The 26,203-nt window shown below is 39.2% G+C and overlaps 1 protein-coding gene across 1 annotated transcript in view; it reads right to left on the bottom strand.

Annotated features, from left to right (window-relative positions):
- Positions 1-26,203, bottom strand: part of MRPS27 (mitochondrial ribosomal protein S27) — a 46,547-nt gene that overhangs the window by 14,065 nt on the left and 6,279 nt on the right. The window contains exons 3-6 of the mRNA XM_080372243.1: positions 24,687-24,757; positions 22,655-22,713; positions 1,232-1,346; positions 653-731 (exon numbers count right to left, since the gene is read on the bottom strand). Of these exons, the coding sequence (XP_080228369.1) occupies positions 653-731; positions 1,232-1,346; positions 22,655-22,713; positions 24,687-24,757 (324 nt within the window). The remainder of the gene's footprint in view (positions 1-652; positions 732-1,231; positions 1,347-22,654; positions 22,714-24,686; positions 24,758-26,203) is intronic.

Raw genomic sequence — 26,203 nt, 5'->3', positions numbered from 1 at the left:
GCGACAGAAAAGTACTGCAATTCTATTGACCCTTCAGTTACTTTTTTTACAAGGGGCTTATGCAAAGAATAGCTCACTGCAAGCCTACAGTACCAGAAAACCTGCAGTGAAAACCTGCAGTGAAATGAAAATCATAAATACCTGTCATCAAACATGACAAACACTTAAACAGTCAGTAGTGAAAGACAGGCACCCAGGCACCTCAACATGGTAATTCAGCACAGCTGGCTCTCCGCAGTGACAGACAAGAGTCTCTAAACAGTTCAGACATGTAGCTTTCTGAGTAGCTACATGCAATTAAGATGAACTCTACCAACATGCATTTAAATTTTTATAACACTCTAATTGTCACTAATAACTCCTATGATGGTGTTAGTATGTGAGACTTGTAAATACTGGAGAAATTGGTTTACATTTGGAATGGGATAGATCACAGCAGAAACCATGAATTAGATGTGGTTTGAAATTATATAATGAATTAAATCAACAGAAGTGAGATATAAACATGCAGAAGAGTAGTTGCAAGGAAGGAGAAGGTGTGTTTTTAAGGTGAATTCAGAGAAAATATGGCTGAAAGTTTTTAATTCAAAAACGGCTCTGCTGATATAAGAGCACAGAACTAAGAATGCAGAATTGGTACATATTTTCTTACCTTCGTATTTCTTCTGCTTTATGAAACAATCCAACAAAATATTGAATGTAAAATTATCTGGGAAAACTCCATACTGCACCTGAAGAGAAGTAGGGGGGGAAAAAATCAGTGTGAAAATCTGCTGTTCAAATCTCTCAAGCATAGGACTGCAGGTATCAAAAAATCAGAACCATGGCATTATACACTGCTGCCATGTGACAGCTAGTCAAGCAACACAAGGAGATAAGCACTGCTCCTTTATGTAGACCTTCTAAAGTTTCAATGTACTGGATTTGTTTCAGGCATTTTAACTGATTAGGCATTGCCTATCAGGTTTTCATGCCTCTCCTGCATCTAGCTGGTTTTGGACACCAACACTGTTTAAAACCAAAAAGGTTCTTGGGAAAGAAGAGGAAATAAAAGCTGTAAAAAGCTTTAGCTAGAATTCAACTGCAACATTAATTGTTATTTTAACAAAGAAATATCTGAACTTAAAACCACAGTCTACAAGGCCTGGCTGCAATAGGAATTCCAGGTAAGCCACACCTGTCTCAAAAAGCTGATTGAATATATTCATGGCTTTTCCTTCTAAAAACTTACCTTGTTTTTTAATGTGTATAAGGCTTTGTCTTGTGCACCATATTTTAAGCATTGTCTGATCCAGCTGTGGATGGTCCAGTCTCTCAAGTACCAGCAATTTGGACTATGCCGAAACCTAAAGGATGATAAACAGTTCATGTGACAATATGACTCTCTGTTATCACGGAAACAAATTCTGTAATCCACAAACTTCAGAAAACCTGCCTTTCATGATCTCAAATGTAAATCTGTCTGTATTTGACTTTGCAGTCAACCACTGTTCTCCAAAGAGCTCCAGCTAGTTCTTTCAAGTGAAGGAAACAAAAGTGTGATACACTTTAATAGTGTGTATATGAAAGGGGAATCTGATGCACAATATGCTCACAAACACTTATTTTAGAATTCTCACTTCCCAGAAAGCCTAGTTTTTTTCCCTTGAAAAGATCAATACTGTAAAATAACAGCATGTCGTATTTAGGAAGGCCAACTGAGATTGCTACAAACACTGCAGTACTTCTTAACCTTGTCCTTCTGATGATGTAACACTGCGTTCTTGCTGGTCTTGCCAAAGAGCCATGCTGCTCCATGACTGATGACATCAACAAGTATCAGAATGACATAAAAATACAGCTGGGTCTGAACCTTTGGAACTTGTGTAATCTGGTGTCTCCCACCCTGTCTAACTCACTCCTCACTTCAGCTGCTGAAGAATTCATTGTGCTGCAGGACAGGCATGCTCCATTTGCTTTAGAAATGCTTCACAAGAGAGGCAGCCTCAAGCAAGCGGAAACTGCTGGAGAGCCCTCCCCTGCCCCCCTGCACCGGCTTGCTTCCTTCCCAGAGCATGTTTCTTTAACCTGTTCTCATGTCACAGCTTCAGCAGTCTTCTCAGCCAACCCACTCCAGTGCTCAACCAATTTGTAAAATTAAACAGTTTTAAGTTCAGCCTCTTTTATGTCATCCTCATTCAGACATACACACTTTTCTCTGTATTTGGAGAAGTGGTGACAAAAAGCTTATGGAGCTTTACCTTTGGCAAAGACCCAAAAACCAATTAAAGAGTCCTGTGTTAGGAGCTGCCGGCTCGGTCCTGGGCTGAGTTTCACACCCCAGTGTGAAGAGATGCACACAACCTTTCTCAATTCAAATTGTACACATGAAAAATGGGTCCAGTCCCCAGCACAGAAGTGACTGCCACCTCCTGCAGAAAATGCTGATGACCGAGCTGGGACCTCGTGCAGATGCCTGCAGCCTCAAGCCAAGCTGCAGCAGAATGTAGTGGCAGGGCTGGCTCTTCCATCTGAGTGAGCATACTTTCCAGAACATTTAACAGATTAACATGGCCACCAACTCTCCTGCCCGCTCACTGAATCTCCACGTATTGCATCCCACAGCAGAGGGCTACACACATGACCAAGCCTGGAAAAGTACAGCAGCCTAGAGAGCCTTCAGAATGCAGAAGACATCCGTGCCAAAAGTAGAGCTAAACAACTACACAAAGTCTAAATACGCAGTTTTCTAAGTGGCACATGAAATCTCCCCATTAAATTAGAATTTAACACAAAAAGAAAAGCATGCTCTGAAAATTAAATTACAAACATACATTTTGCTGCTCTAATTGCTTTCCATTTTCTTCCCTCTGGAGTTCAAATATTGGGAACAGCAAGAATGTCTATTTGCTTTCATTAAAGTCCTGTTTCAATAATGCTTACAGGAAGCATCAATTACAGGCATTTGGACTTAATCATAACTTGATGAAACAATTATCTAATTGCTACAGACTGTTTCACCAGCCATTTAAGACAGGTCAGAGTGCAACACCAGCATCCAGCATTAAAGATGCCAGCATTTTTTAAAGTTGCTTCATTAAATGGTTAGTTTTGTTTTACAAGTGGACAACAACAGACTTTCTTAAAAAAAACATAATACTAATGGTCTCAAAGACTTAGGCCTTGTTTTGATACAATCTTTGGCATTCTTCCTACTAATCTGTTACACAGCAGGGAAGCAAATACTAACAAAACAAAACAAAAAAAAGGCAAAACCCACCAACCCATAGGTTTTAATGGGTTTGAATAGTCATCTTTTTGCAGAGCTGTATTTATTCACTTGAGTACATGACAGTGCCTGAGAGTGCTCCAATACCTCCTGCACCTTGGGAATGCTACAGTCTACTGTAACGGTGAAATGTTTCTCAGTTTCAAAGTCAAATTGCACTTGGACAGTAAAAAGTCTAACAGGGATGTACTGCAGTCTAGAAACAGGATGAAACTGATCCTCAGTCAACGTAAGTTTCTGGAATCAATAATTCAGAGGCATGTTATAAAAAACTCTTTTATAAAAAAAACCAACTTTGCATGAGCTTTGTATTGCTGGGACTGATTAGAGAGTGTGTGTAAGTGGACAACCACAGGATCTATCAGTATAATCACTGTTCGTTACTATTAAGACCTTAATGCTTGGACTAGGTCTCCACTATGCTAGGTACTATGCAAATAAAGAGCAAAAAACTTCTCAGCCAGAGAATTTGCTAGTTTATTCTAATAATTAATTACAAAACAGTTGCCTGGGAGTGAAGAGAGGGGACTGGTGCCAAAATTCTTCTGTTTCCATGTCAACAAGAATGCAATACATATCCATGTACACAACCCCTCGACACTACACACTTCCATTAATCCACGATATGGTAGGAGAATGGGCAAGTGAAAGGGAAACAGCTACGCTGCAATCTTTTAATTGTTTCTGATCTATATAATTCTGGGATGAACTCTGTCTCTATTCTACTAGCTGAGAAGAGAAGCCAACAGAGTATCCGTTTTTACAGCTAGCCTAGACAAACTAATCAAATGTTGTGGCAGACATTTTTATTTGAAAAGGAACTGGGGAGAAGAGGAGATTGCTGGCCATTCTGACAAGCGTCAGCATCTTCCCCCTCCTCCTTCTCCACAAGACACAAAACAGGATATAATTAAGCAAGGCAATGTGTTCAGGGACAGATGAAAAAACAGAAGGAAGCTACAACTACATAAAGCAGAGGATTCAGAGTAAATTAAATAAAGGAGGCCTCTAGCAATTGCTGTTTGTTTAATGGAAAGACCTGGAAGTTACCTTGCTGATACCTGCTGCTGAAACTCAGAACTAATAAAAACCTGAGAAGCACAAGGCTCTTCTAATGTGTTCTGAAAAGACAAGGAAAAGCATCCATAATACTATTAGGGGAACTCCCTGTTGGTACACTTTAATCTTAATGGCTGAAGGATCAATATGGTCATCCTTCCAGTCACTGAACTGAGAACATCTGTCCCCACAGGGAACAAGAACAGGAAAATCTGTAAGACAAGTAGTTCCTGCAATAGGAAGGTCACTGTGACACTAACAGTACACGGTGCAATGGTACTAGAATTCCCTTTATTTTGGAAAATTTTTCAAATTATGCAGTCCATAAACATTATTTTCATTAAACCACTGCTCTGTATTTGCAAAATCATTATAACTTGGAAGAGATACAGTGTACACACAGCCTCCACACAAGGCAACCAGAGCATTTTTAGCCAAGCAAGTGCACACTTTCCCTTGCTCACTGACCAGCACACTGGGCTAAGAACTGAACGTCCCCAGCAAACTGACCAGCACACTGGGCTAAGAACACATTTTTAGTTTAGTAATTTCCTGTACAAGGCCCTATGGCTCATTATTTACAGCAGTGCCCAAGTACTCATGCTGTGCTGAAGAAACTAACAATGGACAAGTTTATCAGATACTAAGGGTGCTTTATGGAGTCCTCTACTAATACATCAGGCATGCCTTCCTCCTATAGGTGCACTCCCACACCACAGAAAAGCCGAGTTGCTTCCCTTTTAAGTGGTCTTTCAAATTTGTTTGGTGCCATCAAGCGGTGATGCAGTCTAGTGTTGCTGTCACATACCTTGTACTCCCAAGGGAAGTCATATAGCAACCCTGAGAGCAAACAGAAGCACCAAGGTGGACTGTATTCTTTTGCCTAGGTTTGGTACAGGGCAGTTGACTGCTTTGAGGACAGTCACAAATAAGGAAGACAGTAAAGGCAAATTCGCTGGATTACAGAAGAACAAGTGCTGCAGAAGTAATACACTACCAGAACAGCTCTGTTGTACAGAGGGAAAGCCAGCTCAGCAGATCTGTTCTAATTCTTTAGTAAGCTGATCAGAAGCTGCCATTTTGTACTCTGTGGCCTTCTTAAGGGTCGATCCAATTCCTGGTACTGCCAGAGGCTACCCATCCACATGCAATACATTGTTTTTTCTTTTTCCCCCATCCATGAGACACAACAAGTAGTCCCCTTCCTTTCTCCAACTTTGACCTAATGAGAAAGTATTTTGCAATGATCTAAACATCCATTGCGCAGAACTGTGTCTCTTAGGCCTTCAGATTTCTTCTAGACTTTCTAAATTTCACCTGCATTTTGCTTCATGATACATAAAACCAACTCCCTAAATAAAACCTTTTGTACTGTAATGTTCTTATGCTTTAGAGATTCCTGTACAATCTTCTGCTACATTAAATGCACTGATTAACAACAGGACACTGAGCAATCTCCATTCTTTCATTATTTTTAACATACATAATTTAGATGTGTTACTGTGCTTTCCTCAATGTTAAAACCAGAAAAGTTTGTTTCGTACGTTGCTAGTCCCCTTGTAGGAACTGGTTCAGGAAAGGAAGGCAGTTATTTAATGGTAGTTGCTGTAACAAATTTATTCCACCTATACTTCAGATCTTCCTTCTTCTAGAACTAGAGAGAAATATGGGTTTGTGTTCATTTGCTTTAATCAGGAGGTGAGAGTGCCAGGTTTCTTCTCATCCACTTAAAATTCTAGAGTCCTGAAGCAAATGTAAGGAGACAATATGAACAAATATTGTGGGAAGCCAGGAAGAAGCTCTCTCAATGGAATGAATCCAAAGCCACTCCACATTTTACACAAGTCATACAGGGCTGTGAAGTTCCTTGGCACGCCATGTATTTTTCTTCCCAGGCACACTTTTTAAGCTACATTGATTCCAGGTAGGCTTAGCTTGGAAACTGGGAGGCTAAGGAAACATCACCCAAAACTCTCCCTCTGTCATTTCAAGTCACAGGCCCTGGGAAAAATCATCTGCATTTTAAATTGACCCAGAGGCATTGCTCACGTGTCAGCATCAGAGGCAACAACCCTGAAAAAAATCTGTGTTGATTGAAATTTCCTTTTAAATAGGAACAAAACTTTCATTTTTCTCTCTTCTTTGCCTGCATCTTAGCCTACACCTTTCTTTGTATATATCCTTTCAAATATTTCACATAAAAACGTATCAGGCCTATACAAAATGTGTCATGCATTAACTGCCTATACTCGAGCAAAACCAGAGAGAACACTCTCCTTTTATGTTGAAATAAAAAACCCAACTCGCATACATAGTATAAGAAATGAAATATCAAAAGCAGAAACAGAACAGGTTTAAAATATTAGATGAGTCAACTGTAACAGAGGACAGTGTAAAGCTGAGGCAGAATTGTGCTCCTACACAAGAAGAGAAATGGTCTGCAGACATGATGGAGAAAGCACACATTTGGCCCTTACTCTGTTTTAATCTTTGCTGACCTTCCCCCATCTTTGATTTTGAACTAGTTTAGTTCTTGATCACTTTGACCATAAATTAAGTCTGCTAAACTAGGCTAGCTCCACCTCCACATGAATGTGTATTCCTTGCAGTTTCTTTTGTTCAGAAGTTACACAGAGCTCTAACACCACTGACAAATGCAGCCTCCAAACAGGCCTAAATGATCAGGTTTTAGATACAGAGAAACTACAGTACAGAAGCACAGGCAAACATCAAGGCTGAACAGGAGACTTAAGGAATACTTTTAGTATCAGGTCTTGTTTTCCAGTTATAGCAAATTCAGCTTTTATTTCTGTCAACACTGATGTTACAGGTTTACCTGTTCCTTAACCCTTATGCTTGCTTGTGTTCCTTAACCCTTATGCTTGCTAAAAGGACCAGATCTGGGAGAGGAGGTATTTTGAGTAGAACTACATACTACGCAGTCATTTAGGAAAAGTCTCAGGATATCACCCTGGCAACCACCCTCTCCTAACAACTGAAAGGACAGAATTCACTTCAGAGTAGCTATTGCATTGCTGCACAGAAAGCTAGAACAACAAAGTTAGAAGCAATTTATCAGGACTCCTGGCTCTGAAAAGTACCTAAATTACTTATCTGTCCTTCCATCCACAGGCAGTGAACAGTGAACAGAACTGGAGCGGAGCAGCTTTTCCAACCCTCTGCCATCAGGTTACACCAGGCAGCCTTGAATCTCTCTAGAATCATTAGCAAAACACAGCGAGGAAGAATCCTTCAGCCAACTCAATCCACAAGTATCCCATAGGCTTGCCTTGAATGTCTGTAACCTTTATACTCATTAGTTCATAACCAGAGTGACAAAGTGAAGCCCAGGCTCAAACAACATACTGCTTCTCAGTACAGTCCTTGTCCCTGGGAAAACTCCTCCAGGCTGTTAAATGTGTTTCATGAAAAGCTCCTCCAGCCACGTAGCTTCAAAATACTCCATAACTATGCACATCCTGGCAGGACACCAAGAAAAGTTCACTTCTCAGAAGAACACAAGTCAGGATCTTCTGTTTGGCATGCCTCAACCTGACATAATAAAACATCAGTCACAAGCCTTGTCTAGCTAGAAACTAAAGGTCTTAACACTTAGAAACCCAGTATCAACATGGTTCTTTGGTCTAAGCATAATATTCAAACAAGACAGGTAAAAGGGAAGGCCACTAGCTAACTCACTAAAGCTAAAACTGGCCTTCTGGTGATCCCCAGAATGACTGGTAGAGAAAAGACCATTTTCATGGTTCAAATATTGCTTCCAAGAATAGGTGGTGATGCCCAGTTTAGATTCATGCAGAAAATAAAACCAGGTAATTTTAACAACATTCAGAAGTTTTACTTCAAAAGTGAACTATGAAACTTTTCTCTATGAAGATTTACTCCTTTATGGTCAAGACAGAAAGATAAGGTGAAGAGCATGGGAGATTTACTTCACTTCTTGTTGCTTATAGATAGATGCCCAGTGAAAGAAACCCAATAAACAGACACTTTAAAATCATATTTCTATTTTTGTCCTCCTCCTTGGATAGCAGAGTATCTTGTTACTCAACACCCTTCACCTCTCCTACTCCTTTTGGAAAAGACAGGCAGGAAAATCAAATTTTCTTCTCACACACACAAAAGAAGCCACACTAATTTCACCATAAAGCCGAAATCCACTCAAAGAGCAAGAGTTAACAAGAAAAATTGTTCTTATTATCTTGCCCTAATAGTAACAATAACAAAAAGCCCAAAATTTCCCCAAATTACTGCCTGTAAAGAACACAGCACCTAGGACTTATCTGTTAAAAATACTTCTGGGCTTACAGTTGAAATTACTGGGTTTGAATATAAATGCCATTAATAATTCAGTTGTTTTTTTTTAATTGAACAGCGACTATCATAGGTTGATGAAAACACAGGGAATGATGAGATGAGCTGTTGCTATAGTGAGTCTGGTAGGATACTCTCTAGTGCCTTTCCTTGTCCCATGCAACCACAAGTGTCTGATTTAAACCCGGTTCTTCCTTGAATTTTATCTTTTCCTGGTATCCTGGCATACAAAAACATACATAGAGAAATTAAGAACTGTACAACACACTACATTTCTTGCTCTGGGGAGATTCTTGCATCTCAGCAATTTCTAAGTGTATCAGGTTAAAACTTGCTGTATTAAAGCTCAACAAAGGGTTAATTCTGCTGGAAATCTTCTCTCATGTCTCCAAAACCCAATTAACACAAAGGCTGTTAAAAATGGCATATGTAAGTAAAGAACTGATTTGAGTGTTGCCACTTTACTAGCCCAGCAATGCCCATCATCACTTCAATTAATTCTCCACTTGCCTGAAAGCTAGTACACAAGTTACTGACTAGATTCATTTTTCAAAATGAAAAATGTTTGCAAAAGCCCATTTGTAATTCGTAATTGCTGAAATCACCTTTGCACCTCGTTCACTTTGCAGTACAAGGTCCCCTGCTAAAGCCTGCCAGAAAGTCTGTTCCCAGCAGAAAGCTAGATCTGTGTGTTGGAAGTAAGTTTAAAACCTTCCGGGGCTTTCTTCAACTAGAGATATCTGTAAGATTATGTTACTTCAGGGAATAAACTGCTTCAAAGCTTGTTAGATGTTTGATTTTTAAGAATAAATAAATGACTGCAGATGTTTAGAAAAATCTCCATCTCTTAGCCATCAACTATTGCAGGGATGTCATAGTGAAGCCTGCATTCCAGTAACCATTAACCAAGCCAGCCAGAGATGTAGCACCAAAGGCTTTTCAAGCTGACAAGACAGCAACTCCAAGTTTTTTAATAGTTAATTCAGTGTCAGAGGGAACTGAATCAGTTAGCACCACTGTTCAGGAGTTTCTGCCTTCTAACAGTAAGCTTCAATAGAACTTTCACATTATATTAAAAAGGAATACTTTATGGGTATGGATAAAAACTGCTGTCAACGAAAGCCAATAATGACTTATTTTAAGAGCAGGAAAAACATCCAACCTGTAACTAGACACTGCTATTACTGTATTTGCAAACAGCAACTTTTTAATGGTGCCTAATATGCAGCCTAAATTTAACCTGAGACAAAATTAACGTAATTTTGTCAGAGATCTACTTCACTGATAGCTGGAGTCCACATTGTAACGGTGTTGTATTTTTCATTTATCCTACACAAATTCTTTATGCTTCACAAAATATCTCCCAGAAATATATCACACACTAGCTTCCAACTACTCTAACGTTACACCCACTAACACAACCCTTGACACTTTTCTGCTTGATCACAGTTCACCTTGCACCGATTACAAGCAATGTATTCTCCTGGCTTGAGTATCAAAGGCTGCAATACAGAAGCATATGAGCCAAACCGTTTCTTCTGCAAAGTTGTTCAGTTTCATACCACATGTAACATAAGCAAAAAGGCAGTGCAGGCAAAAGTGCTGCAGGAACACAAATACTGAATGGATCTTAGTAGCCACCTTAAGGAAGGGAAGAGCCAAACCTTACATTTTCTGCTAAACACTAAAAACTGGATTTGCACAGTCCAGGTTTCATCTTTTCAGATTTGCTGCCACAGTCCCATAGTTCAAGTTAACCTAATTTTAACCTGCTACCTGTGCCGTTTTCGTTCTTCACTGGAGGAGTCTGATCTCCTTGCGCATTGCTGTCTTTCTACAACCCCATGCCCAAAGGGGAGACAGAGCTACATGATAAGCTGTTCAAGTAAACAATTAATATTAAGCATAAACACCTGCAACAGAGGGGACAAAACACCTGATGCTCAATTCTAGTTACAGCCACAGCCACTGTCAAAAAGGCAACCACTTCCAAAAAGTAAACCATGAGTACATAGCCAGATCCTGGCTACTGGGTAGCCCACCATGAATGGGTTTTTATTTAATGTCATGTCTGAAAGATCAACAGCTTATTGGTATTTTTTTGTTCTTCCAACCATGCATCTTCCTGAGAAAAATATTTTTAACAATGAAAACAAAAAATCCCCAGTCCTTCCTGATACACTTTTAACCGTTCCCTAACCACAGTAAGTTACCCAATCTCCTCAGTAATTCAGAGGCTAACTTATAATGAGCATATCTCTTAGTGTATCTAACTTCTTCCAAGGCTGGTGGGACAGAAGTGTCCTTTATTCCACTGTGTATGACATCAAGCACATGGACCAGTAAGCAAATCAAGGATAAACATGGCAAAACTGGCTCAAGCATTCTGTCAGGCAGTCTGAAGTTTGTGGGCTCTTACCAGCTGACTGTTTCATTCTTTTTCTTTTCAGAGAAATATTGTACCATCAGATCTGTTATTTGAAGAGAGAGACAGTAGGTACCTCACTTTACATACTGCATGTCCTGCAGTACAAATGCTCCCTTCTGTAGGTAGATACAAACTGCACAAGAAAATGAGGTTGTGCTGTTCAAAAAAGGCAGAGCGTTTCAAAATGCAAGGGGGTATTTTTTTGGTTTGTCCCCTTTTGAGATAGGAATGCAGCCGAGACTGTTAGTTATAAATATAAACCACAACTGGTTTTGCTTCTGCTGAGAACCAGCACATGATTCAAGGCCAGGATGCTCCGCCACTCCGCCTTGTTGCAGTGGCCTACTCAGACCCTGTATTCAGGGTCTGAACTGACACCTACAAGCATTCAGTTCTCTAAGGCACACAGAATGCAGGAGGCTTATACATGTCGTGTCACCCGCTGCGCAAGGTAACAGAGAAGACAAGGGGAGGAAAAGACTGCAACTATGGGCAGTTATGTACTAGATGTGTTTCAGTCTGGCTTTTTTTTATGATATCCCTCCAAAGAATCATGATTTCCGAAACACAACAGTTATCTCACATGAGATGAAATTGCTGCTTTGATTTAACCTCGACAAGGAAAACCGTGAAAAGGAGTGATCACTGCAGGATAGTAACTTCAATGGAAGACAAAAATAGAAACCTCTTTGCAGAGAAAGCAGTGTACCACTTCTGCTGCAAATGCTCCTGTCATGCTCTCACCGTAGCCGCTATACCTTGTCCACTCCCAGTTACATGCTCCAGCAGCCAGTCTGGTTTGTCAGAGCTCTGGCACAGGCAGTGTAGGCAAGGGAACGGGGAGGGGTGTCCATTTTACTTCCAGCTGTCTGCTGCCAGAGGCCACCTACTTTGCTTCTGGCTGGATTTAGAGCTGCTCTGCTCACTCTCCAATAAAGCAAAGTTAGAGAGTGGCTGATTAGACTGAAGAAAGGAGTATTTTTTCCCTTTGTTACATGGAAACAGTAGTGAAAGAGGAGAGATCAGGATTAAATAAGAGACAATCTGAAGAGGATAATCATAAAGTTGACTTCAGAGATTAAACCCAGCTTTATATCGCACCAATTCTTGGGAAAAGATATTACTCATAGAAGTGCAAAGCTGCTTGCAAAGCCAGTTATCCACATCTGCACACTTTTGTCTTGACATGCTCTACAGTGAAGGGTGCAAACAAAATAAAACAAAAATCCCCATTCATTTTTCAACAAAAGAAAGAATGCTTACTGTTGTAGAAGAATGACTGCAGAAGCGTGGCCTTAGAATCTCTGAAGATCTGCACAATCCAGGCCTGGTATTAGGATAGGCCTGTAATCAGAATTGTGCTGAAGTTGCTGTGCTGAAGATAACAAGAAAGGTGGCCTTGAGCTGTTCTTGAGTCCTGAGACCAAGTAATTGTGTTGTGCCAACAGGCCGTGGCTGTAACAAGCTACAGCTGCTGGCAAAGCAGGTGCAGGGCCAAGAAAGATGGGGACCTGTCTGGCAATATAGGGAGTAACAAACTACAAGGCTGAAGCACAGCAACACAATTAGCTACATGGATAGAATGCTCATTTTAGTCATGATAATTAGGGGTGTGAGAACTGCGCGCGTTTAGAGACTACTAACCAATTATATCTCTGCTTTACGAATATGCATGTGTATCGGTTCTATGTAAGCAGTGTTAGAAACTAATAAAGTTGAGCAAGATGCATAACTCATATTGAGCGTCTTCTTGACTCCGGCGAACCCTTCTTCCAACATACTGTGTCTACATTTACAGCTGAGAAAATGGGTTTCTACCAGCTGCTCTCCTGTACACACCTTCCAATCTTAACACCACACCCAGGAAAGCATTCTTTGTTGGCTGTTCAAATGCTCCCCGAACTACGTCCTGGATCAAATCCTCACCTGTGGGTCCAAAGAGACAGTACATGGTTCCCTCAGCTACCAGGAACCTGCCTCAATCTGCTGAGGACCTGGCACACATGCAGGTGGCCATGCACCCCACGTGCACATGGATCAATAAACTATAAAATAAACTATACAATAAATACAAAAAAACTATACAATAAAACTAGGAGGCAAGGACAACTCTAGCACCTTTCAAGGATGTGCAGCTCAGTGTCCCACAAAAACTGTCAGGGCAGAGAAGATGGAAACCAAATGCTGTGAGCTGCCGCAGCATTACTGCTGAAATCACCAACTCCACATTTAACAGCTCCCCTCAGGCTTTCAAACTGAGGTAGCAAAGGGGAGACTGGGAGGTAGCTGAAAAGCCTCTAGGACACTCTCCTTCAGGGACAAGGGACACACCAGGATTTTAGGAAATAGGTAAAGAGGATATCATCATCTCATAGGATGGGCTTAGGCTTCTGTCTAAGCTTTCCCCATTCCTTCCTGTCCTACTCCCCACCCCCCACCCCACCCCCCCGCCAAAATAAGACTAAGGAATGCATTATTCTGCCTAGGAACCAAAGATTTAGCAAGTAAAGGACAGAAACAGAAAAGAGGTAACAGGGACTCTGCCAAAAGGAACAGTCACATGTAGCTGAGCAGAGCGACTGGAGCGTTTGGTACAGAGAAGCACTGAAAATGCAACTGGCCTCATTTCAGCAGTCAGTATAGATACGTATCTGGAGCACGCAGCTTTAAAAATAGCTCACTATTAAAACAGCATTTAAACAACCAAAAAAGCCCCACCGACCCCACCCCACCCCCCCAAAATAGGCCCTCTGAATAACCATTTTATTTTTCACTTAGTTACTGAGCATCTTACATTCAAAAATCTGCACCTTGATTTCCCATTTCTGGAAACCAGAGGGTGTAATAACCTTCAATATCACCCGGGGAAAATGTTAAACTTTATGAGCTTTGCTTATCAGTACCTCTATTCAATTACAGCAAAGCATTGTTTTGTGGGTCTGTTTGCAATACAAGCTGTTTCTCCCCTTAGGGACTAGAACACTTTTTCACAGGCATGAAATATATCTATGCATAAGCAGCCATAAAAGTTGAGCAAATGTACCTACACATTTTCATTTTTGTTCTGCACTTTAACACTTTTGGAGATTTCTGAAGAAGATGCAAGTTATTTAGAAAAAATGAACTACTGGAATCAAGCAACATAAGCTGACAGACTGGGCCCAAAAAGACATCTACGGCCTGATGCATATAATCAGGTAATTTTCTGAATGTTCAGTAACTGATTGTTGACCAAACATTTTCAGTCCTACAAAAGCATAAAAATCCATTCCCATAAATAAAAACAGCCAGCTATTTGAAAATTAACATTCCAAATAATTTTTAAGCCCAAGAAAGATCTATGCTGAAATAGGTCTCCCTCCCTTTCACAGCAACTTTGAGTTTGCTACAACCATTCTGTCTGTAACTGCATGTAACAGAACCAAGGAAGAGCAGATCTGTACCTGTGATGCATTATTTCAGCCCTTGTCATGGTCATCTTAAGTGTTTTTTCCATTTCCAAAGGTTTTCACTTTCTGGAACCTGCATCAAATCTGCCACCTGTTACTACATACCATGCAGCAACATGCATCAAAACCACAGATACTCTCAGTGCACCACAAAACAGATACTTTACTGGATCACTGGATTACTAAGTTGAACATCCTCTCTGTTACCAACAAAACACAGAACACTTTTCTTGACTACTAGGAAGTCCAATAAGATGGTGTAAACCTTTTTTACGTACTTGATCGGCCTGTGTTCATCTTACATGTCCTGTGGAACACACCAAGCTTATACATAATTATGTTTAAAATTGAGATCATATGTAAATTAAGATAATTGTAAAATAATCACAACCACTGGCATTCCTAAGAATTTTCCTGCCTCATCTGGAAGCCTTTCAATGCTGTACTTACTGCTCTGTCTTGTGACATTTAAACTGTTCAGCATTTTGAGTACATGCTGGTTCCAGTAGCACAAAAACCCGTAGTTCCCAAAGTACAGGATAAATGCTCTCCCATCTTTAGCCTATTTTGTTATTTTATATATGATGTGTAAAGATAGATGAAGTTAAAATTGCCTAACATTTTCATATGAATGGCTACCCCCACTTTTGCTCACACCACAATCTAGTACTACTCAGCAGTGTGACTCAGTTAAGTTAAAGCTAAGAAACACTTAACAGAATTTCTATTTGAAAGAAACTGCTGACAAAAAAAAAACCCCAAACCACCACCCACCTACCGTAATTCAAAAATTTGCATTAAGTATCTTTTTTCCTCAAGAAACATGTATTTTACAGCTAATTTTACCAGCAGGCTACCACAGACTAGACAAAGTTACTAGCTAAGCAACTGAAACCAGAATTTTTAATGACTGTTGTGCCTTCTACAGCTGCAATTGTAATATATTCTTTATTCTCCTATGTTATGTTTAGTTCAGCTCAATAATGAGTAATTTGTGACTGAAAACTGCAGGAATGCATGTGTGCTTGCCTCTTCTAAATAAAAAAGGAATGAAAACTGGCACCCACAAATACTAAAATCCTGACATCTTCAGAATCTGTTTAATTTCACCAAATAAAACCAAGATTTCCTGCAGTTGATAACTTTTAAATGCAAAACATGTTCTGATAAATGCTTTCCACATCTAATATAATTAATGTTTACATAATCACTAAAATGTCTACATTTGCAAAAAAGTAGTATTTTCATTCAAGTTTCTTTCTCAAGAGTTGCTCACATCAATGAAAAAGAGCAGTCTGCTAAATGCTTTTCTTTTAAAAGATAATCAAATATACAAATGAAATGTGTATATAAGCACCCGTTAACCTAGTAAGTACTTATACAAGATTGTCTCTTCGCCCAGTAAAAACACAGTTCCAAATTTGGTACAATCGTTCCAAAGAAAATCAGAATAGTTTAAAGGGTTACCAAAAAGCAACAATAAGGCTTTGTTTAGAAAGATAAATAAAATTATAATCATGAAACATCTTTAAAGTCTTTTATTTGAATTAAAGTTTCTTGCTTGCTGATTTAAACAGAGCTAAGATAATTCTAATTCTAATCAATTTATCTGTTAAAAATCAGCTCTGGTCTACAGCATGTCAAGATTATTCCAACATTGTAGTTCATTATTATTTTTCCTGCTTATTTATTTTGATTTAAAAAGGAATAAATACTTGCACCGTAAAAGAATTAATTAGGTTGACTGCTAGAATAACCACAAAGTTAGTAGTTCCCAAAGAAAGGATCGTGGCAGCTCTGGGTAGGGTTGTAAGCCTAATAAAGTCAGTTTTTTATCCTAGTAGTTGTTATCTTTAACATCACTTAAAGGGAAAAGATTACTGTACTGCTTCACACAACTTGGGGAAGCTGTAAGAAAGGGAACTCAACAGAAACAATAGCTTTATATGCTTTTTTCTTCTATTTACGTGGATTTGGAGCTGCTGCTGGCTCTGGCTGCTATTATTGCTCAGAGGCTGTAATGGAACCTGAAGTTCCTTTCAGGGGAAGCCGGATGGTGATAATTCTCAAGTGTATCTTTACAATTATTAGTCATCAAAGCTAGAAAAGGAATAAATGCCTGTTTGTGCTTGTGTTTTAAATTCTGAAGCTTATAAAAGGCTTTATTCTGTCTTGGTCATTTGTATTCATATGAACGGCTCACTCTACATTTTTTCTGCAATTCAACCTCTGTCTAGACTTTCAGTATTTCTAAAACATAATGCAAGATCTGCCTCCAGATAGGCTTTTTGTTGGTGCAGCAATTTACAAAACCACCTTTACAATGCCATTGGATATAGTGAAATTGACCTTTAAGGTGAGCATGAGTCAAACTCTGAGACAAAATTGCCTTTCCTCCTTCAAAATATACTAAGCATAACATTAAAGATCTGTTCCTAAATACTTACTGCTTACATTGTACTTCAGTCTATTTCCAATACTATCTACTAGATGGAATGCTCTGAGCTGTTGGCAAGAAAGATGCTGGTTGAAAGATACGAAAATTCTGCTAATATTATATACAAAAATTCTGCTAATATTCTTTTCTTGCAAGAATAGTAATGAAAGCCCTTCTCCCAATACTAAACGAAAAGTCTGTCTACATGGGATGTGGACTGAGTCAGTTCTTTCCATTTCTGAATCTGACTGGTTTTAGCTTTGTATCTACTCCAGAAATATTGGGGGGAGGGGAGGTGGGTGTGTTTGCCCATACATGTGCAAACATACAGTCTGTTTGTAGAAGGCTCCTTCTTTTCCTCTTGTTTTAAATATAAAAGCCAAATGCTTATCCCTTTAGCATTGTAACATGAAAAAACTAAAAGATCAGTGTTGAAGGGAAGTCTTCCAACATTTTCTGCTTTAATATGCAGTGACTAGAAAATTCTTGTCCACTTTCTACCAAGCTTAAAGGAAAGCGCAGACAAAAGGAGAGAGAAACTATGAAAAGCAGATGGCTGAACAGGCCTGTGTTAAAGGAAGAAACCTTTCTGAATGCTTTTCAGTGTTGCAACTTTACCGAAGGTTCTCCCCCTTTACAGCACAGTTACACTGACTGAGCACACCTACCTGAATGAGTTGTGGTTACAGGATTAGGCTGGCTGAAACTTGGCTCTGGGTTCTGAAATGTAGTTGCTAGTTATTTTCTCCAAAGATTCCTACAGCTCAAACTCTGAGAAACCGTGGACAGACAATGACAACAAAGAAACCGTGAAAGATGACAGGGAGAGTAAGCACATGCGCCCTTCTGTGCAGAAACGAGTGAATGCTGTAGCCAGAAGACAGTGGAGTCAGTAAGACCAGAACACTTAAATCTGACAGCACTAGCTTGGACAGTGACCAACAGTTCTTCCCATGCAGCAGCATCACACACTGGCCACCATTATGGAACAACATTAAACACAGGTATTTCTGTCATTCACATGCAAATTACTGGAACATTATAATGAGGTTATATATAACATTGCAAATGAAGTTATTTTGGATTGCTCAGCTGAGGCAGGTGTCCAAACTGGTGAAACATGCCATTCTGGCTACAAAGTGTATTTTTCTCTCACACGCTTCCACCACTTCTCAGTATCATTTCACAACACAATTGCTATATAACTTGAATAACAGGCAGAAAATTATGACTAATTTTTTTAATATATCTTACAGGGTTTTTTCACCTATGTATATCTCTGGAGGTAGCAAAAGCCAAGACCTGATGGACTCATGAAGTCTATATCAGCTACAGCCTTAGCACAATGAAAACATCAGAAACAATACGTTGTAGTATTGTCTCTACATCTCTTCTCCTTTTTCTGTTTCTGCTGGAACAGGTTAATGGTATTCATTACATTCTGTAGATTTACATACAAGAAGAAAATACCATATTAGTGGGAATGAATGCCATGCAAAGTATATTTCAGGAGTTAGTATTTTTTTTCCATTGTGATCATTTATTACAAGCAATACTTCAGAGTAACTGAACATTTTCAGATGCTAAACTGCATGATAGGCATGAAAGTATCAAAAACTGCAACCCCTGCACCCACAGAACAGACATGCAGATACTGATAGTGCAGGTGAAACCTATACATGATGTTGGACTAACTACTAATACACTGGCATGATAAGGAATAAGCACAATTTCAGATATATATGGAGAACACTACAGTCCCAAAATGATTCAATGGATGAAATTTGGCCTAACAACTGTAACTTGCTACCATGAAAGATATAACAGCATATCCAAGAGTAACTTCTAAAAGTCTGCTATTACCCCATTTTGCGGTTATAATAAAGTACTGAGCCCAGGTAACAAATCCTGAAATCTGGAAAAAAACCTCCATTTCCAAAAAAGCAATTATCAATCAAGGAAAGGCAATGAAAAAATCTAGGTAGATTGTGCAAGAAATTTGCAGAGCACATGCATGCACAAACATTAACATTTTACAGACAGTATGTATACTTTTTTCTACATAGGGGGTCATGAGTTTAATGCAATTAAAAATCCTCCTGAGGAATCTCAACATAAACTTCCCCAATTACTTTCAAACACATTGAAGATCTTTGTTAACATAAAACCTACATACAGAAACAGTAGTTACCTCACCACAAAACCTCTCTCCATTATGCTAACTTTTCTATGATACAAAAACCACCCTGACTTGAGAAATAGTGACATCTCGGTGAGACAGGACAAAGTAAGGAGAACTGCAGGTCTTTGATCTGGCTGAAAGTGCTCTGCATTCTGATTAGCATTTCTGCTGGGATCCTAGGAGATGAAAGGATTTTTTAAAGTATGACAGTTAATGGAGGGGGGGAGGTATTCAGAAGAGAACAAAAAGAGGAGCACTGAAAGCAGATGATGTCATGCCTCAAAACGGCCTTTACCATCTTACTGACATGTTCCACAATGTAGCACAGAAGTTTCCACACAGCTATTCTTGAGAGCTCAAGATCCTCTGTGGAGACCATATGGCTGGAGATCCACTGCTTTAAAAGGATGAAAAGTTGAAACAGGTCTAAGTTTTGCATTTTGCATTTAAGGACCCTAAGTGCATTATGGGAATGCTCCAGGATACTACTTTTTGACACTATGTTCTACCTGACACATAAAGAAAGTCTCCAGTCTACAAAGCCTACATTACACTCTCATTTTCAAGAAAACCCCACACAGCAAGCATGGACAGGCCATTTACTTCCCCCGATTCTTCCCACAGGCACAGTTTACCCTTTTGTACCAGGAACACCTTCCAACCTTGTAAGCGGCCTTGGAACTGACCACCCTTCACCTCAGATTGCCAGAGGCACCCACCAGTGGGGAGAGACATCAAAATCTCCCCCCTATACTCTACAAGCAGTTAAGGGGAAAAACACTGGACTCTGGGAGCATTCTGCTTATTTACGTTCCGACAAATCCACATACAGCCAACTTACCAGGCCATGTACATGCAATGGATACCCTGGAAGATATAAAAAAGCTTTTTGCTGATAGTTTCTCTTTTTTCCAAAGCTTACTCACCTTAAATAAGTATACAAATTGTGCTTTACATTGTTTTTCATTAAGCCAGAAAAAGATATTTCTTGTCAAAGTTTCTCTTTTTTAATTCTCCCTCTCTACACCTCCTTTATGTCTCATGGTGTGGCCACTTTTGTAGGACTTTCTCTGTGTTAAACATCCTCCTAGCTGCAAAGAGGTATTTTTATAAGCATGTCCTCCATTTGAATTCCAGCCTAAGTACAAAATGTAAAGAACAATAAAAGGGGCCTCGCTGGTACCAACCACATCTCCTATTTCCGGAAGCCAGCACACTTATTTTCATTTGAAAAGGGAAACCGATGTTATAATTGGGATTTTTTCATTTTCACATGAATTACAGACCTTTGTATACTGTTTCACTACCTGCATATAAATGCATTTTGAAAACAGTTTCATGGGTCACACTGAAATGCAGTCTTCTGGAAAACTGATGCTAACATCACTAAAAGACTACGCATTTTGCAGCACCAAAACAAAGCAGAATTACAGGGACACACACAAAAAAATTCCTATCAAAGCATGTCTGACAAGCCATGCAACCCATCAGTACCTCCCTATTCTCTCCACAGACTACTAAAATCTGTATCACTTACAAATGGTCATACTTGATGTGCACATAACTATACTCTCACCAGCTGCAGGAGAATTATTTCTTAGAGAAACAAGCAAATGACTGTAATTACTCTTGAACTGCAAATTTCTCCTTTAGAATGTGTTTTTAAGGATAACCCCCTGTATTTTAAACTGATGTACCATTCAGGCACAAATGAAGAGTAGGGAGGATATTTACGTGTTAGAGATTCCTATTCTATTCTCTCACTCTTACTACAGAACATACTTTATGCCTCTAATTTTTTGTCATTCTCTCTGAACCTCTTTTTTCAAGAAGAACCAACCTGTAAGACACAGTACACATGAACACCTCAATCTGACTATCTCGGTTTTTTTCTGTACCATTTTGAGACTCTGCAATTAAACTACCAAACTTTCCTCTTGGTGTCAGGGCATTCAAAGGTCTTGTCACATCCCTTACTGTACAGGGCCCAACTCTGTCAAAGAGAACTTAAAGTCTGTGTGGCACAATGTACATTACAATCTTCACAATTAATAGCAAAATGTACTAATAGCACATCTGAAAAAAAGAAAAAAAAAAAAAAAGGCTTGCCTTAAACTGCCTTTACTTTCTCTTGTTTTCATCTCACATGTTGCAAGACTGATTTCTGACCCCAGATTCTTACCGGACTAATGAAATCTTGATCAGAGGAATGAAAGCTCCACTAATCTCCTCTGTGTAAGAGATTCTTCTTCCTCCTTTTATTTTTTTCATTGCAGCATATTGCTAGTATTAGCAAATTGTTTTTCTCGTATTTCCATCTTGAAGCTCTGAGGTTCAGATACTGTCCCAGCAGTACCAGACAATCACAGAGATCTGAAGCCTAATGCAGTCATGCACTTACAACTATGCATATACTTAAAAAAGCTATGCAGTAAACATCTTCATTACAATAACAACCATTATTATTTACAAAAAACAACCTGACATTATTTTTAAAGGTGCTCTCTCATGCACTTTTGACAGGCTGTTACCTTCTCCACCACAAAACCTGGGTCTCAAAATGTGTGTGCAACCATCTGTAAAAGAACTAATTTATTTTAGTGATCAGCAAGAATTACTGCCCTCTTAAAGTCAATATTGAGATGTATTGACTTGAAGCAAGCAAACACTCACCCTGACACTAGCAGAAAAGGTTCCCAATACACTAACATAAAAAGAGTTGCAGCAAACCCTAACAACCCATGCATAAAGTGAACTACATAGCTTACCTGGGAATATAAAGTATTAAGGCGATAAAACCCAAAACTACACAAAGTTTCTTCACTGTAACTGGCTGTGCAGAGAAGTGGTTGAGCCATCATCCCTGCAGGTATCTAAAGACTTGTAGATGTAGCATTTCAGGGCATGGTTTAGTTGTGCACTTGGCAGTGCTTGGTTAATGGCAGTACTTGATGATCTTAAAGGCACTCGATGATCTTAAAGACTTTTTCCAACCTAAACAATTCTATGATTCTGTTTAGCCTTGCTGACTTCATCATTACCACAGCATGCCTGTTCTCATTTCTGTTCTTTCTAAGGGAACAAGCTTCCCTGAGTCCTACACTTACACATGCAAATATGCATACAGCCAACTTAGTTAAATTATGACTTAAGAGAACAACAAAGTATCAGAAGGGAAAAAACTGTAAACAAACATAATTCCATATAATTTCAGCATCTCTAATGTAAATCATAGCTGGAGATTTTATTAGCCACTCAGTGGCTCAGACTAACATTCTGGACAGGAGTCCAATGCCAAACATCCAGGAAGGTAGCCATAACAAAGGAGAAGTTAACAAGAAGGCCCTTAGCTGCAAGTAATAACACAAACAGCTGAACATATTTTGCAAAAGAGAAATCAAAGGCAGTAAGCTTGAAAGCATCAGTCTTAGAAGGGCAATACTTTGTGGTATTTACTTGTATGTCTCCCAAGTTCCTGTTGTGGGGAAAAGATGCTTACTTGTAAAGGTAGTATTCGGCTTGATCCACTTCTTCTCGTGAAGAAATGTTGTCAACAAACTGTTTAAAAAATAAGAAATAAAAGCTTCAAAGGGAGCATTTGCAAAATATATTATAAGAAAATGCCACCTCAGTAAACAAAATACATTTGTTTGGCATATTTAGGTGCCTGACAGTACTGGAAGTCTTCAAGTCTTTGCTTGCTCCTACTCAGGTTTGGTCTAGACTTCTACAAGTCCAATATTTTTAAACTGAGACAACTCCACTCCTCACCTCTAAGAAATGTTACAAACCTTGAAAACATGGAGACTATAATATAATTATATCCATATAGCTCAGTACCCCATATTTTTGCTACTGCTCTCTGAATTCTTTTGCTCTTTAATCACAACCTTTGAGAATACATTCAGTTCCTTACTTTTTCCCCCCAATTCTGAATGACTTTAGACATGCCTTAACTTCTTTTTCTAAAAAGTATTCTTTTCCCTAAAGTTTGCCTGTTATGCCTATTCATACTAAAAATTCTCGAGGACAGGGGCAACAGCATTTTTTATTTCACCACACATACAACTAACGGTAAGAAAATAAAATCACGTCCCATGCTGTAAAGTTTAAAAAGCTCTCATTTAAAACCTTGTCTACTCCAGGCAATCTTCCAAATTCACAGTGCTATCAATTACTTAAATAAAGGCCAAGTTTTCAATCAGACTTCGTCTTATGGTAATACTAAATCCTGTTTTCCTGTAGGTTTTATTAACATAAAGATGCTGGAACACTCAAGTCTTCCTAACATAACACCTTTAGCTCAGAATACATAAACGTGTTCTCAAGGTCAGTACTTCTTTATCTTTATCCTAAGCATAAGCTAAAAATAAGTTTCAGCTGACTAGTACTTGCTCTCCAGTTTCTTAATTCTCCTTGCACACTGTATACATGTAGGTCTCATCATCTGAGTGTGGCATTAGCATGCCTGTGCACTTAATTTACGTTTTAGAAAACAAGACTCTGATGTGCCCTCCAGGTATCTGAAAGTGGGACTTTTTGACAGTCTAGAAATGCCACTTCTCCAGGGAAAAGGTCAGCCCAAAGCAGGAACATGAACAAAGGGAATAAAGCTGGTTAAGCAATAAAAGGCAGAGGAACCCATTTCCCCCACAGACACTGTCTCAGAAGCAATGATCAAGAATCCCTGATCTGTATAAATGCTTTATCTTGTAACTGTCCAAAATTTCTGTGACTCCCCAGTTAACGGTATCAATGATCCTGATTAGTGGTGTTACTGAGGAATCAGGGTGGTGACTTAACTTTTTTGGATAATCTTGGAGATTGAAATTAACTTGTGGGTTTGTTTTAAAAAAAACAAGTGACATTTATTCTCTTTCTTCAGTACAAACACACAGGGAACTTCAAACCACATCTCACATCCCTGCCTTCATTCCCATTCCCTACATTAACACATCCAGAGGACAGAACCGGTCACTAAATCCAGTAAAAATAATGGGTTTGCTTATCCCATGGCCAGCATTTGTCCTGCCTTGGTCTGCTAAGCCAAGGAAAAAAACCACTGTAAAGGCAAAATGTATCCCTATCCACCTCTGCCTCACTCTGGAAGGAGCCTGGAAGTGGAGGAAGATGCACACAGACGGGCAGTGTAATAACTCACTGTGTTCCCTTAGCAGCCTGGGTTCTTATGAAATGCCTGAGGAGGCATTAAGCTCTCACCAAGACAGAAACCACACGAAGGCAGGGAACATATATTAGGGAAATACATTGCTCAGTAACAGAGAGGCCTGATTTTACTGAGAGAAAAATAAATAAATTCTGTTTTGAAGACCCCACAGTCCAGGTACTAACTAATGAGTACAAAGTAACAATAAAACAGCTTTACACAGCAATTTAACAGCATAACAAGACATACATGATCCCAGAGCTCCCAGCAGAGGTGATACCATTCATCCTCTCTTAACTCACTTGATTTCATAAACATTTCACTGTCATTTCCATTACTTCATGATTGGGATTTATTTCCTTACCCGGGCTACTGTCAAAGAGCTGACAGGCAGCTTTCTTTCATAGGTTCTGTCCATTAAGTGGGCTAAGTCAGCTGGAGAAAAAAGAAAAAAGAGTGTGTTTAATCAACTGGCATTACATGAAAATCTGCAGAGCTATCGTATAACCTAGAATAGAACCTCTGCCCATGAAATAAAATACTGGCTCCTTATTAACATCTTATTTTGAAGGTGTATGAAAACAGTACTTCCAATTATTGTTAAAATACTTTAACATGGAAAGGTTCTTAACACAATGATTTTAACTTATTAGAAAGAATGGGAGGAAAAGCAAACTACCCTATAATGCGTTGGATGAAATTAGTGTAACAAATATAACTCATCCAAAAAAGACTGAGCAGATGTCTTTAAAATTCACACTTGCTTTCAATCTTAGCACATGCTGGACTGTTCTTTTGGCATGGGTTTGTCCTTTATTTTATGGTAAAACAATGAGACACAGAAGCAAGACACATTCACAAACAGCAGTCCAAAGAAATCCTGTTACTCAGACTGGACACTGTGCCAGTACCTAATTTTATAGCATCCTGCTCCAGCAGCCGTGTAACAATGTAAATTTGACCATACAGGAACTTTAAGCTTCTGACTGTTGAACAGGTAGCCAACCACTGCATTTAATGAATTTAATTGGAAGTTAAATTAATTTAGTTTTGAATTTTAGTTTTGTACTTTTCCTGGAAAATAATGATGACTCAGGAAAAGTAAGCTGTTTATTGTATGCTTACTGTCAGCTGTTTGATTCTTAGCTGAGACATGAACTGATGATATTCAATCTATAAAATTCAGACTTCAAGCATTTTCTTTTTCTATTCTCCTGCACCTTGCAGGACCAGGGCTTCAAAATATTCTCTCTGCATCATTAACACCTTACTTCATCCTTTGCACCCCAAGACTACAAGTCAACTGGCCTCTCCAACTCATTTTCCAAAAAGGTCACCTGGCCTCCATACCTGTCAATGAGATGTGAGGTGTGTACAGCTTGCAGCAGCACATCAGAATTGACTAAACTTCTACTCCTGCCAAGCTGTCAGGGGCAAGATGCAGCACTAGCAACATGCTGCATCTCTGAGGGATGCAGTTCATGTATGGTCTGTCCGCAAAACACATGACATCACTATTCTTCATTTTAAAAGCACATCTGCATAGCCAGTGGAAGTCTACAGGTAGTATACATTTCTAACAGTATGAATGGCATTCAGAGCTACTCTGATCTTAATACTGTCGAATTTCAACACATATGCAAAGATCTTTACAGTAAAATGACAGAGTCTTGATTTGGAATAAAATGGTTGACTCTTAGTCTGTACAATGCTGCTGTCAGCCACACAGCAGCATTTCATGTTTACGTAATATCTTCCTTCTTCAGGCACTTCAAGGTGTTCTTCAAAACACAAAAAGAGCATTTATCTCTGGCTGAGGGAAGGCAAGCGTTTCATCACCATGAAAGCAAAGGGAAATCTGGGATGAAGTTACTGAGGCAA

Source organism: Falco punctatus (genome assembly GCF_963210335.1).
Source record: "Falco punctatus genome assembly, chromosome: Z".
NCBI classification, from domain to species: domain Eukaryota; kingdom Metazoa; phylum Chordata; class Aves; order Falconiformes; family Falconidae; genus Falco; species Falco punctatus.
The sequence above is the reverse complement of the archived record's forward strand: the minus strand, read 5'-3'. Positions and strand labels throughout refer to the sequence as shown.